The following is a 14764-nucleotide window of genomic DNA, read 5'->3' on the forward strand; positions in this document are numbered from 1 at the left end:
AGTGCCAGAGGGCTGATGGATAGCTAACATAATACCTATATTTAAGAAGGGAGATAGAACATGTCCAGGGAACGATAGGCCAATCAGCTTAACATCGGTGGTAGGAAAAATAATGGAATCCCTACTAATGGAGAAAATAGAAGAACATCTAGAAGCAAAAAAGATAATAATAGCCAGCATGGATTTCAAAAGGGAAAGTCTTGCTAGAACAACCTAATTGAATTTTTTGAAGAGGTAACAGAGAGAGTAGACCAGGGTAATATAGTAGATGTAAAGTATCTAGATTTTCAAAAGGCCTTCGATAAGGTACCACATAACAGACTTATGAATAAGGTCAGGGAATGCGGAGTCAGGGGACAAGTAACAGAATACGTAGCTAGCTGGCTTCAAGACAGAAAGCAGAGAGTAGGGGTAAAGGGGAGCTATTCAGAGTGGCAGAAGGTGGGAAGTGGTGTTCCAGAAGGATCAGTGCTAGGACTACTGTTGATTACAATTTATATTAAAGATTTAGACCTTGGAATCAAAAACACAATTTCTAAATTTGCGGATGACACCAAATTGGGCGTGGGGGAAGCCAATACTGAGGAGGACTGCAACAAATTATAGGAAGACATTAATAAACTTGCAGAATGGGCATATAATTGGCAAATGAAATTCAACACAGATAAATGTGAGGTATTACATTTTGATATGAAAAATAGGGAGGTCACATATTACTTGGAAAATAAGAATCTAAATGGGGTAGAGGAACAAAGGGATCTAGGAGTACAAATACACAAATCACAAAGTATTGACACAGGTTAACAAAGCCATAAAAAACACACCAAGCACTAGGGTTTATTTCTAGAATGATAGAATTGAAAAGTAGTTAAGTTATGCTAAACTTGTATCAAACCCTGGTTAGACCACACTTGGAGTGCTCTGTGCAATTCTGATCATATTATAAAAAGGATGTGGAGGCACTGGAGAGGGTGCAGAGAAGATTTACAAGGATGATACCAGAAATGCGAGGTTACACCTATCAGGAAAGGATGAACAGGCTGGGTCTCTTTTCTCTTGTAAAGAGAAGGCTGAGGGGTGACAATAGAGATCTTTAAAATCATGAAAGGTTTTGATAGAGTAGATACAGAGAGAGTGTTTTCACATGTGGGGAAGAGCAAAACTAGAGGCCATCAATATAAGATAGTCACCAAAAAATCAAATAGGGAATTTAGAAGAAACTTCTTTACCCAGAGAGTGGTGAGATGTGGCAATCGCTACCACAGGGAGTGGTTGAAGCAAAGAGTGTAGATGCATTTAAGAGGCGATTAGATAAGCATATGAGGGAGAAGGGAATAGAGGGTTATGCTGATAGGGTTAGATGAGGAAAGACGGGAGGAGACTCGAGTGGAGCATAAACACTGGCATAGACTGGTTGGGCCGAATGGCCTGTTTCTGTGCCGTATATCCTATGTAATCCTATGTAGTACCACAGAGGTGAGGCACCGCAGGAGGATGATCTGATCAACCATGTCGAGAAAGGATAGTGCACCTCAGGCACACAAAATATTGTTTGTGACTCTGACCAGGATTCAGTGTTGAATTACTTCTAGACTGTTGTTTTCAGTCACTTCTCTGGTAAGATCAACTTTTAATGTATGCCAGTCTATTACTTGAATACATTTTTCACCAAAGAAAAATAATTTTAGGATCAAATTTTTCTTGAAAAAGTGGAATTGGTCAAACTTAAACAGATAATGCTTTATAAATGGCAGCATCTTTTAAAAGTAAGGATATACATAATGCATTAAATTCTACATGTGCTGCAAGCTGTGAAGAAAATTTACTACTTAAATTGGTGTTTAGGATTTATATAGTAAGACTTAACATAAGCATTAAATATTTGAAAAATTCAGAAACTGAAACTGTGGCCGGGAAATTCCTCGAAGCTGCTCCCAACCGCCAGTGTTACTTCACCAGAATGGGGCGGAAACTCTGTTTACCTGCAAACAAACTTTCCACCGCACTTCCGGCAAAGTAATCCTGGTGGAGTGAGAGCAGCTCTGAGGAATTTCCCAGCCATTGTGATGGTTTAGCTTGGAAGGTCTTCATTGTTTTGGAGAAGTATAAACCACCTTCATTTTATTTTCTTTGCCACATCCTATTGGTTTAATTCTGAGTCACCATTCTAATGAGGATTAGCAGTATGTCTGCCTTTTTAAAAAAATTCAATGAATCAGTCCAGATTATTTTCATGTTTAATGTCACTTTATCCCACACTTGCACCATCTGTCTCATGTTACAGCTGCAGTTCAATTTCATTAGTTTGCTGCAGTGAAAATTACAAAACATCCTTTCAGTTATTTGACCTATTTTCTTACAGTTATTCTGAGTGTTAATCTCCTGATATAATACAAGCTTCAGTAAAATAATCTATTAGCACTTACCCTATCATGCTCTTGAAGACCTCTGTGAGGTCATCCCTTGACTTTCTCTGCACCAGTGAAAAATCTGTGACTTCTGATTTGTTTTATGTTATTGCTGAAATACTTCACAATTCTTAAGTGAATGGGAAATCTATCAGGGTTGAGTCCTATAATATAGCAAAAGAAGAGCCTTGGATCATTCCAAGGACAGGCACAAGGCTTCTCCTGATTAAAGCACTGTCTCAGTCCTAAACCAATGGTATTTTACTGCAAAGTAAGGATAACTCTACTGTAGGTAAGTAATCTTTCTGGCCAAAAACAAAAAATGAAAATATATTTACTCTCATTGCCATCCTCCTACTGGCTAACAGTATTGCTTCTTTCTATTTGTGCTTTAGTTTTTGCATGGATGTTGTTTTCTTTAGCTTTTGTTGTTCTGTCTGCGTCAATATGTGACTTTACAAATGGACATAAATATGTCACATTTCTGAAGCATTTGCTTGTATTTCTTCTCTAAATGAACATAAAATGTTGGTTCTGTGTAAATCAAATGTAAAATGAAAACTACTGATGATGTTTAAATCTGAAAACCTATTGTATGAAGATGTTTTACTTAGCCATGCCATTCAGTAGCGTCTTGTTGCTAAACTGTTTAGCATATAGAGGTATCCGGAGGAGTGGATCATTTATTTTTAGTATTGATTATTTCTGCATTATTATGTTCTAATCTATATAAAATCTTATTCTAATGCAAAGAACTGTTCACTGACGTGATAAAATCTGCAAAAGAACCTCTATGGGTTAAAGAGTTAGATATGCAGGAAGAATGGTGTACAAAAAATGTTTCTGTTTTTTCTTTCCATTCAAGTTGAATCTTAGTTGCAAACTAAACACATTATTGAATAGTCAGTGATTCCGAAACTGAGGGAACAAAATCCATAATGCTCATCAAACTCAAAACATAACAAATATTACCTATTAAGATTTTTTGATATACATATGCCTAATCTCTATGTCACTTTGGTATGTTCTGTTCCTCTTCTGATATCATTAATTGCCCTGGAGGAACATTGGGACAGGAGTAGGCCATTCAGTCCCTCGAGCCTGTTCCACCATTGAATTTGATCATGGTTGATCTGTACCTCAACTCCATTTACCCATCTTTGCTCCATAATCCTTGATACCCTTACCCAACAAAAATCTATCAATTTCAATCTTAGAAATTTCAATCGAACCAGTATCCACAGCATTTTGGGGGAGAGAATTCCAGATTTCTATGAACGCTTTGTGTGGAAAAAGTACTTCCTAATTTCACTCCCAAATGGCCTAACTTTAATTTTAAGATTATATCCCCTTATTGAGGATTCCCCACCTTAGGAAATAGTTTCTCTGTATCAAATCCCTTTATCATTTTAAAGACATTACTCACACTTAAACCTTCTGAACTCAAAGGAATATAAACTAAATTTATGCACCCTGTCCTTATAATTTAATCTTTAAGTGCTGGTATAATTCTGGTGACTCTGTGCTGTACCCCCTCCAAGGCCAATGTATCTTTCCTGGGTTTTGGTGCCAAAGACTGAACACAGTACCAGATGAGGTCTGATCAAGCCTCGGGCTTGTACAGCAGAGGCATAACTTCCTCCCCTTTATATTCCAACCCCTTCGAGATAAAGGCCAATATTCCATTTGCCTTTTTGAGTATATCTCTCTCAGATTGATGTGATCTTTATGGCCACTCGGAATAGTAAAATCAAATTCAGGTGTGATATGAACTACTTTAAAAGCCATATCCATACATGAGATGTCGGTTCTTCTGACTCAGAATTTATTTTTCTTCAGTTAAATAGATTGGTACTTTCTGTATTTTTAAATCTTTGCTACTGGGCTTTCCCAACAACATTTTAATGTTTAGTACTTGTGACTCATTGTTGGCCTTTCCATTTCTACCATTCAAAAACTTAAGCTATTCCAAAACTCTATGGTATGTGCTCTCTCCTCATCATCATTTCCATCCATATAAAGCACCCACTGACACCCAATGGTCCAGAAAATCAACTTCAAGATACTTATCCTTGTCTTCCAATCGCTCCACAGCTTTATACCATCACATGTGAGCGATTGTCTCCAGCATACATATCATCCACAATCTCCATTCCTCTTAAACTGAAGTATAGCTTGTTCCTTCAGCTTCACCATCAGAGATTGATCATGCACACTCACTTGGTGGTTACAAAAATGTGCCTTCAACAAAAATAAAGAACAACTGTATTTTTCTAAAAATGTCAGATACAGACATAAAAAGAAAAATATAGTTGGGAATGGAATTTTAATATTTAGAATCTTGTGGAAAGCCATGCATAACAAGGATATTTGGGATATGCGCAAGTTATTCAGATTTCCCTACAAGTCAAACTTCCACTCCAAATCTTGTATTATCTCCATGTAAACTGTATGGTCTTTCCCACAAGAACTTTTAAGTGTTTCTTACATAGTAGAGGGACAATACTTTAGACCATCATTGATCTCAGTAGTTTGTGCTCAGGAAGCTGGGTAGTCTCTATCTCAGTTTTAGATAGTGGTCATAACCAAAGCATTTCTGATTTCTTGCTGGTGAGGTTTTCATGCAATGACATGTCACAACCTAACTGTAGTCTCAACCTTGAGATCCCATTCAGGTTTTTACTGTAGTGAAAAATATAAAAACAGCAATGAGGGTAAAGCAATACCACCTAGAAAAAATGGCACAAACCATTTTTGTCACCATGAAATGGCATTGTTGTTTCTTAACCATGTTCTCCTGATGTATGTATCCTGCTTTCTTTTTTGTTTTGTAATAATTTTCTTATAATATCTCTTAGCTAGTGGAAATGTTCTTATTTCAACCTCTCCTGAATGTCCTGTGTGTTTTATCTCCCAAGCTCACTATCTGGATAAGGTAGTGAAAGGTATGGTTTCACTCCTATGTCTTCTGTAAACTGTTCATGATGTGTTTTAAAGTGAACCTTTTCAAATCAACTTGGGGAATTTCTAATTCTGTTACTGTTGCAATAATTCTTTATTAGCCTGATGTAGTCCACTTAAGTTTTTTTCAGTATCTTGCTGTTGTTATAAGTGGACAGTCTGTTGCTACACTTGAGATTACGGCACTTCAGAACTATTTTATTATTTTCATTGGTAATATTGCAGAGAAATGCAGTTCCAAATGAAGCAGCTAATTCACTGGACCATCATCCTAGTGACCCAATATTTGAATCCAGCATGAATTACTTTTCTACTCAAGCTTTCCCTCAGGGGGCTCATCTAGGTTCCCTGATGGGATGAAGGGAGAGGAAAAAATTGCTGGGGTCATTCCTGCAATGGTCAAACACCCTAATGGGTAGAATCAAATTATTGACCAATATATCCATAGATTTGGACAGTTCTGCTCTCCTGACGAAGCTTAATAGACCCATGCATCTATCGTACAAGGACAGGAAAAATAAGGAAACATTCTTAAAATAATGACAGTGCAGAGGGATGCAGCTCACGCTACAAAAACTGACATTGAAGCCTGCCAAATTATGCAGGAGTCCAGTGTGAAGATATTTTCATGCGTAGTTCAACAATTACAGTCGATGCATATATGTAGCATCCTGACAAATTAAAAATAAGCTGGAGGATTGATGGTCCAACCCACCTGCCTCAGGCTTCAGGACTTCTGCTGAGTATAAACAGTTTCTCCAACACCTGAACTTAATCAAAGGTTGAAGTTGCTGTAGACCCAATAAAAAATTGCATTCATGATGCAGAATTCTGCAAATTCACTTTAGTTATATACTGTAATCTGTCAACAGTAGAGTCTCATAAATTACTTGATTTAAAGAAATGTTTGTTGAGCTTCCTGAGACTGTTGGACAATTGTTTCAAACTCTTATACATTTCATTGGCAAGCAAAAGTACTATCCCTCAGTAAGAAAGTGACAGGAGAATACACCAAGAGATTATCAGAGTTTCTGGTTCTGATGCAATATTTGACCCCAAAATATTAACCCATCCTATCTTTTTATAGATGCTTTCCATCCTGCTGTGCATTCCAGCATTTTCTGTTTTGACTTTTTATCTCTAGATATATACATTAATGCCTGAACAGAATTAGAGAGACATACATGATTACAATCCTCAAAATAAAATATAATTTGCAGTATTATAACATTCTTTATTGTGATATTGAAATCTGCTTGTTGCTACTCAAAAAAACTGTTCAGTCTGTTAGCTGCATATCTGCTGAATATTTTTATGAATAATTTATTGATGAAAGAAAATTACATGGAACCCTGCAAAACAATGTAATGTGTAAAAAAAAAGACTGTGTATATGAGTTTTGTTCTGACCAGTAGCCTTTGTAGGCTTTTTGAAGGCATGTTGCATCTTAAATTGTTTTGGGGGCTAAATTGGGTCATGTAGCGCCCGTTTTTTAGGCACTATTCCACCAACTAAGACTCAAATATGGAGTCCGAGATGCGTGCGCACATTTCCAATGGGAAGTGTGCAGGACACCATCTTGGTAAAGGAGTTTGCATGTGTGCACCTAACGACCGCCGGGAGCATGCAGAGCAGCGACATGATGCCATTTTGCCATTCCACACTCCAGCCAATGCCCTGTCTTAACCTCACACAGCTAAACATGATCTTAAATGGAGTAAAGGATGCCCCCACAAATGCTATTTAAAGGGATCATGAAGTATATACAGGTTAATTGCTGGATTATTTATTCTGGCTGCTGGTGCAATTGTATATGTTTTTGGAGGTTTCCTATACTTGGCTAACATTTGAATACTCTATGGGGAGTGGTCTGGCTGGTCTTGCAGTATGTTTTTAGTCCTATAAAATATTGTGCTGAAAGAAGTTGCTTCCAGACCTGGGTGGCTGGGAGAATGATGGGAGGCCACACAAAGCAGGACATCAAAGTCCTCAACTGAGTCCTCTGCAGCAGAACTAGTGTGCGACCTCACCCTTTGGCGAACTGGCACCTGTGCTATCCTTTCCCCCACCCTGGCTTCTGCGCACTAGTGTCTGGTGTCTCACCACTGTCCACGGTTGGGTTGGGTTGTGGTGAGGGGACAGGAGAAAGTAAGAAATGCGTGCTTACACCATCTGCAGCTTATGAGTCAGAAAAGATGGTGGGATGAGGGAGAAGTAGGAGGAGAGCAGGAGGATTAAGACTGCAGAGACCCTCATCATCGATCCCTCCAGGGCCGCCAGTGGCCATGGGTTCAGCAATGCCCCTTCCCATGATGGCCAGCAGTGTCTCCTCCATGGGGTTTAAAACACGCAGTCACGCTTGTCCTCCTCCAGTTCTTTCCTGCTGCCTCCTGTTATGCACCACCTTCTCTTGCAAGAAACAGGAAAGTGTGTCAGCGAGTGTCCTGCAATATGTTTGGGTGATGTGGCTATCATGGTTGAATAGCTGCCAGTGTGTGTGAGTCGTAGGTGTGAGGCTTGCAAAAGTGCTAAGTGTGTGAGGGTGAGGTAAACCGTATGAATTGTAGGGTTGAGTACTGATTGATAGTGATTGTTGGTAGGTGGGCGATGGGGCTTTAGAGAATTGAGCAGTGAATGAGGCTAGTGGTGCAGTTGGTAGGATATGCCATTTGAAGATTGAACTCCCTCACCTTAACAACTCGTGTCAGATCATTAAGCTTTTTGCACTGCATCCATGTTCTCAGAGCAACACTCCTGGCATTGGTGCAGCTAGAGGGATCAATGATGAGGGTCACTGCATACCTAATCCTCCTCCTCCTCTCCTCCCTCATCCCACAACTTCTTCCCATTGCCTCCTGAGCATATGTCTCAAGGGCCTTTTGCCCCCCTGCAGATACAGGACATCGCTCCTTCTCTTTATGTCCTGCACCAAGGCCTCCAGTGCATTATCAGAAAACCTTGTTGCACGCTCTCTCGCATGTTCAGCCATTCTTCAATATATTAGAGCACAGATTCAGTTCACAAAGGACTCCCACCACTTCTTTCAGCCACAATGCACCTCCCCTTTAAGAATTGCAGGCTGCCTTTAAGTAGCACTAGCCACCCACAATATCGGGCCCCCTACTGATGTGTGCAATCAATGAACAGCAGGCAGCAACAATTTAACATGCTGCCTGCAACGTAATGAATGGGCGCGGGTTAATCGCGTACCACAATCCTCACGCCCGTTTTCGGGGGTTATCCAATTTAACCCCTTTCATGTGCATCTTACTATGAACCATCCTTTCTCAAGTTACATTATGGAGAAAGCAGGTTTCTTTCTCAAGAGCAATCTGGTAATTGCTTGGGGATACAATGGTGGAAAATACTGGTATTATCAAGAAAAGAAAACCTGAAATAGTCCTGGCACATTTGGAAATAATTTAAGTTAATCGCTTTACTATTAATGGATTTAGGTACTGTCATTTCTTTGAACAAGCAGTACAATAGCATTGCTCTCAAACCACTATAATAACAATTATCTGAATGAGCTAAACTACATACACAAATATAATATAAGTTATGCTGTTATTATTTCATGTCTTTGTAGTTAATAACATCAAAAGTAAAGGGAAGCATTGTAAGAATATGTGACCAGATGTGATAATTTTAAGAACATCTTATTCATTTATTTGTAAAGCTTTTTTGTAGTTTATACAACATTCAATAAACTCACCTAATCCAAAGATTTCCATATGCCATTACAAATAAAAACAAATTGCTCGTTAAAATGGTTTTATCTAGTAAAATAATTTGGCGAAGTATCTTTTCTCCAAAAGTTATGCAAACATTATTGCAGGAACGGATAGTGATGAAAACAGATTTGCCCTGACGTAAAGTTAGCATTTTTATGCATGAAAGAAAAAATAGCTATGAATCCAGGATCTTGTGGATGTTTAGCGATACAGCAGAAAGTCCGTTATCCATTATAGCAGAGAGACCCTTTGGTGAATTAAGGAATTTGGGGATAATCAACAGTCTCAAATCTTGGCTTTACATGTATGATGTAGCAATACCCAGGCACAGGAATGAAGACAAGTACAATAACAATCAGAAAAAAAATACCTAAGGGAGTCGAAGAGGAATTTTACAGACTTTTTCCCCTAATTGGCATGGGTTTCTCCCCTTTTTCTGCTTTTTCCCCTCTCCCAGGAGAGTACATGGCTGCACCTGGGGTGGGGATTGTATGTATTGCGATGCACTACGCATCACAACTCTATTGGACAAGCAGGATGGACCAGTAGGTCTTTCCCTATCCGCCATTTTTAGTATGTTTGTATGTTCGTAATTGTATTAAGTAAGTAAAGCTGAAATACAGATGACAAAAAAAAAGTTGTGCAATAAGGTTATATCTCACACAAGGCTTTATCCTGCAAAAATTCTGGCAGGTAATTAGGATTACTGAAAATACAAGTATAGATAATGGAGATTCCACCATAGCAATAAGGGCAGGGACAGATCCAGTCTGTTGTAAGTTTTTAGTCAATATAACTGAACAATATCAATACTAGGTTGTGAGGAAATGTATTTCTCTGCGTTTTCCATTATATTACAAAGCTATTTACTAATTCAAATACTATACTCAGATTGGCGGAATGTGACAGGTGATGTTTCCCAGGGATTTGGGGCCTCAATTTTTCACCATATTTATTAATAACTTGGATGAAAGAATAGAGAGTTGTATGTCCAAGTTTGGAGATTACACTAAATTAGCAGGTACAGTAAATAATGCAGATGGGAACAGGAATTTGCAAAGGGGCATAGAAAGATTAAGTAAGTGGGCAAAACTATGGTAGATGAAGTTTAATGTGGGGAATTGTGGGGTCATCCACTTTGGACCTTACAAAGATAAATCAGAGTATTTTCTAAATGAGATAATAAGAACTGTAGAGGAGCAAAGAGATTCAGGAGTCCAAGTACACAAATCATTTAAAGCTAGTGGACAGATACTAAGCAATCAAAAAGGCTCATGGAGTATTGGCCCTTATCGCCAGGGGGTTGGAATTGCAAAAGGGGGAGGAAGTTATGCTTCTGTTGAATAGAACCTTGGTCAAACCCCATCTGGATACTGTGTTCAGTTTTGGGGCACCGCACCTCAGAAAGGATATATTGGCCTTGGAAGGGGTGCAGCGCAGATTCACCAGAATGATACCGAGGCTTAGAGAGTTAAATTATAAGGACATGTTGCATAGACCAGGCCTGTATTCCCTTGACGATAGAAGATTAAGGGGTGAGCTGATCGAGATGTTTAAAATATTAAAAGGATTTAATAAGGTAGATGCAGAGAAGCAATTTCCTCTGATAGGTGAATCAAGAACACGGGGACATAAAATTAGAGCTAGGCCATTTAGGAGGGAAATCAGGAAGTGTTTTTTCACAAAGAGTAGTAGAAATCTGGAATTCTGTCCCCTAAATGGCTGTGAATGCTGGATTAATTGGAGCTTTCAAAACTGAGATTGATAGATTTTTGTTAGGTAAGAGTATCAAGGGATATGGATCTAAGGTGGAAAAATAGAGATGCTGCACAGCTCAGCCATCATCTAATTGAAAGATTCATCAGCAGGCTTAAGCAGCTGAATTGCCTACTCCGGTTCCCATGTTCCTAGGATAAATCGTAGCAAACTTGATCAGCTGCCATTATCTCCTTACTCAAGTGAGAACTATGTGATGAGCTTTTGGCTTTATATATTCTCAATGGGAATTCTTGAAGTAAGATTTTTTCTTTAAAAATAAATAGGCTTTGATCAGTTAGTTCAAAGAATGATAAAGGTTTGTAGTAACCTGCCAGGTGGAATACTGGAGGCAAAACATTGGGATTGTTCAAAACACCTTTGGATGCTGTGATGAGCAATAGTGGGATGGGCTGAATAGCCTTTTATAATCCCTGAATTATTTTATAAAATCAGTACGAATGTGTACAAAAACACAATGGGGTTAAGTTAAACAGCACCGGCCTGTAGGTGCGATCTGGGTGCCTGGAATGATCCCTGCACAGAAATGGCTTGGGCCTCATTTAAATTAGATGAGCAACTTGTTGGCAAAGAGGATTTAAATTTTGGGCCACTGAGACATCGGCAATAGACCTCAGGTAGGTCCTGGGAGGGGTGGCGATCAGGAGGGAGCCGAGCGAGGGCTGTTCAGGCAATTTTTTTAAAAGTACATTTTTAATGGCAGCCTCCAGTGGTCCCCTTATGGATCGTTGGTTAGGGCACATGTAGACTTGGTTATCCTGAACGCAGTGGGCACAGTACTGGCAGCTTTCAGGGCAGGCCAATTTTGGGAGTCCTGAAACGGGCATTTTGTCCCCTGTTTGCATATGCCTATACTTCAGCCTTTACCAATATGGCAGCGGACACACTTCCGGCCTGGAATGTGCAGGCGCATTCCATCTGCCATATTGGACATTTAGGCACCCGATTTACGCCTGCAAAATGGGCACAGCGCCAACAAATTTCTAGGCCAATAAGTATGGTACACATTCATATGTCTGTGAGTAGACACTCAGCTTATGTTCATACTTGCACCTTAAGGTTCAAAATGCATCAAATTTGTCCCTGGTGTAGATTTTCAGTCATTGACATATAAACACACACATTCAGTTATTGCAAATACAATTATTAGATTAGTCTAGTTCTCATCGTTCCTCTGGCATACCGGCTTTCATATGTCCCCTGAGAAGCCTTGAGCTGCTCTTCTGGTTACTGGCATTGGGGCTGCCTGGGATCATTTTAGGCAATTATTTTAGGAGGAAATAATTTACTGAGCTTCTGCCTCCTTGGATCTTAGGGACACTTTCAACCTCTTCGTTTCACTAATCCATGGGAAATAAGGCAGGAGGGCACAAAATGTCTTCTCCCACCTCTAGTGTACTAACACAAGGTTTGCAGAGTATTCATATGTTTGTATAGACACTCAGCTTATGTTCATACCTGTACATTAAGCATCAAAATGCACTATTTGGCCTTGCAGGCTCAGGCTGTGTTTTTCCCATTTTGAGAACATTCAGAAAACTGGGGCAGCATTGTGGGGGTGAAGCCCATTATAAGGTGTCATTACCTCATTTCCTCTTTGCCACGCCTAGGAACTTAGCTTTTCCCAGGTGCAGGAAAGGGGAAAATTTGCCATAAAAGGTCTATTTTCATATAAAGGAGCGTCACTTTTCTAGATTTAGTTTGACCATTTTTCAGCAGAAAAGATTTGGAAAAAGAGTTACAATTAATGCTGGGTTTTAAAAAACAATGTGTATTTGCATGAGTTTTTAAAAAAGGCATCCAGATGAAAGGTGGCTAAGATGGTAATCAGTAGTGGTGTGGCCCTTACATTGGAGGCACATTTTGGCCTGTTGCCTTACTCCTCTGGCACCTTCTCCACTACCAAGTACCTCATCCTGTTATACCCCTCTTGCCTCTCCTTTAAAATACACCATCAACTGTCCTCCAAGCACCCCCTACCACGAGTTTCTTCTCAGGAGTTCCTCCTTTCTTTTCCTTCCTCAGCCTCTGTATCAAGTGGTTCCACACTAGAGATTTGAATCCCCATCTCAACACCCTCTCTTCTCCAAATTCACTGTCCTCTCGAAATCTCACCTTTCATATACTCTCCTATCCATATTCATGGCCACCTCCTCGAGTCATCATCTCACGTGGCCTCTCTAGTCCCGGGGTCCTGATCACCAACAAGGCCATCTCTGATCACTTCTTCATATCCCTCATCGTCCACATCTACGTACCCCTGCCAGTACAGCCATTACTCTCCTAAAGGCAGTGATTCTGTGGTTGCCCTCCAGGACTTCTCTCAAATGACAATTCTTGCTGTGTGTCTACATAGTGAATGTTGGCAGGCTAATGGAAAACATCACAACCTTATTCTGTCCTTGTGTACTTTCCAGCAAGGGTCAATGGAGAGTGATATGGAGCGGGAATCCTTGTTGATTTTTCCCCTTCCTTGTCCACGAGCATTGAGAACAACTGTTGTGTGTTGCACCAGCTGAGTTCATTCAGCAAAGACCAGGGTGGGGGGGGGGGTAATTTTTCGGGGGCTCAGTGGGCGCATTCGGTGCCAGGTTGAGTGGGGGAAAAAAAATTCTGACCGGGTCGGGACAGACCTGACACGCAGCGGTGGGGGAAGCAATTTAGGTCATTATGACCTTGTTAACAACCCATTAAAAAAGTATTTTGAGCTCACCTTACCATTTTACGAGGTCGCCCTCGGGGTCCACGCTGCTCAGGGATCACGTCAGGTAAGGAGGTCGGGAGTTGTATGACCATGGAAATATCTGATCACTTGACAACTGCAAATGTGGTATAAAAGCTCCCATCTCACAGCTGTTCATTTTTCAAGCTCAGAAGCTGTTGCTTGCTGCATTTGGAAGACAGATTGAGCTTTATGCAGGCTGCAAGTGTTTGGAGCAAACTCTCTATCCAGTGTCACCTCATTGGAACAACCTCTCTCACTATTGACAGATCGCTTCTGTCATCTCTACTTCACCTGCCATCTATTACATCAGCATCAGTGCCCTTGAACCTCTCTCACCTTGCTCCTCAGAATCCCACCACGATCAGCCCCAACACCAGCAGCACCAACAAAAACACCAACCTTCTCCGCAATCAACTGATGCTGCACAGGACACAGGGAGGCCACATTGCTGGCCGGGGATGGCCCCACCATGGCCAGATTTACTTCAATTGCCATTGTACACCCTGTCACATGATGCGCCAGATTGGCACCACCCCACACCAACACCATAAAGCATCCCTACAATGCCCAAGCCATTCCTTTCACACTCGTCACCATTGCGGGGGGTACCGTTATGTCTCACCATTCATTGCAACTCACTAAGCCACTTCCAAAGGTGCACACAGATCTGTCCAAGAATGCAGTGTTGAAAATAAAGGTTTAAATGTGTGACATCACATTAACAGAAACTTTACATGAACATTGGCTAAACCACCTAAGTGCCTACCCTTGTGTGTTGTTAGTTGGTATCCTTGCAGTAGGATGAGGGTGAGAGTGAGGGGTAGCTAGTGAAATGGGGAAGTGATAATCTAATTGGAGAGGGATGGGTGGAGGTGCAAGGTAAGTTGGTGTGAGTAAGGATGTGCAGAAGTAGGGTAGGGAAGGCAGAGTGATGGGGATGTGATGAGTGGCACAGCAGGATGCAGTTGAGTGTGGCTTTGCAGTAACATTTCGTGATCTACTGAGATCATTGAAAGGTTTGCACCACTGCAGCCAGGTCAACCTGACGACATCCCTGCTTGTGTCCTCCCGTGCAATGTGCAACCAGGCTGCGTTGGTCTCTTGGAGAGGTCTCTTCCGCCCATTGGAATGGAAGCGAACCTCCCTGCGTGCTGTGACTC

At 40.6% G+C, this 14764-nt stretch overlaps 1 protein-coding gene across 3 annotated transcripts in view; it reads left to right on the forward strand.

Moving 5' to 3' along the window:
- Positions 1-14764, forward strand: part of tenm4 (teneurin transmembrane protein 4) — a 934100-nt gene that overhangs the window by 739435 nt on the left and 179901 nt on the right. For 2 of the 3 annotated variants that reach the window (XM_085998898.1, XM_085998901.1), the window contains one exon: positions 5327-5353. The exons of the other annotated variant lie outside the window; for it this stretch is intronic. In XM_085998898.1, the coding sequence (XP_085855024.1) occupies positions 5327-5353 (27 nt within the window). The remainder of the gene's footprint in view (positions 1-5326; positions 5354-14764) is intronic. 3 annotated transcript variants of the gene reach the window in all.

This window comes from Somniosus microcephalus, chromosome 10 (assembly GCF_052327205.1).
Source record: "Somniosus microcephalus isolate GS21.2 chromosome 10, FLI_Smic_1.0, whole genome shotgun sequence".
NCBI classification, from domain to species: Eukaryota; Metazoa; Chordata; class Chondrichthyes; order Squaliformes; family Somniosidae; genus Somniosus; species Somniosus microcephalus.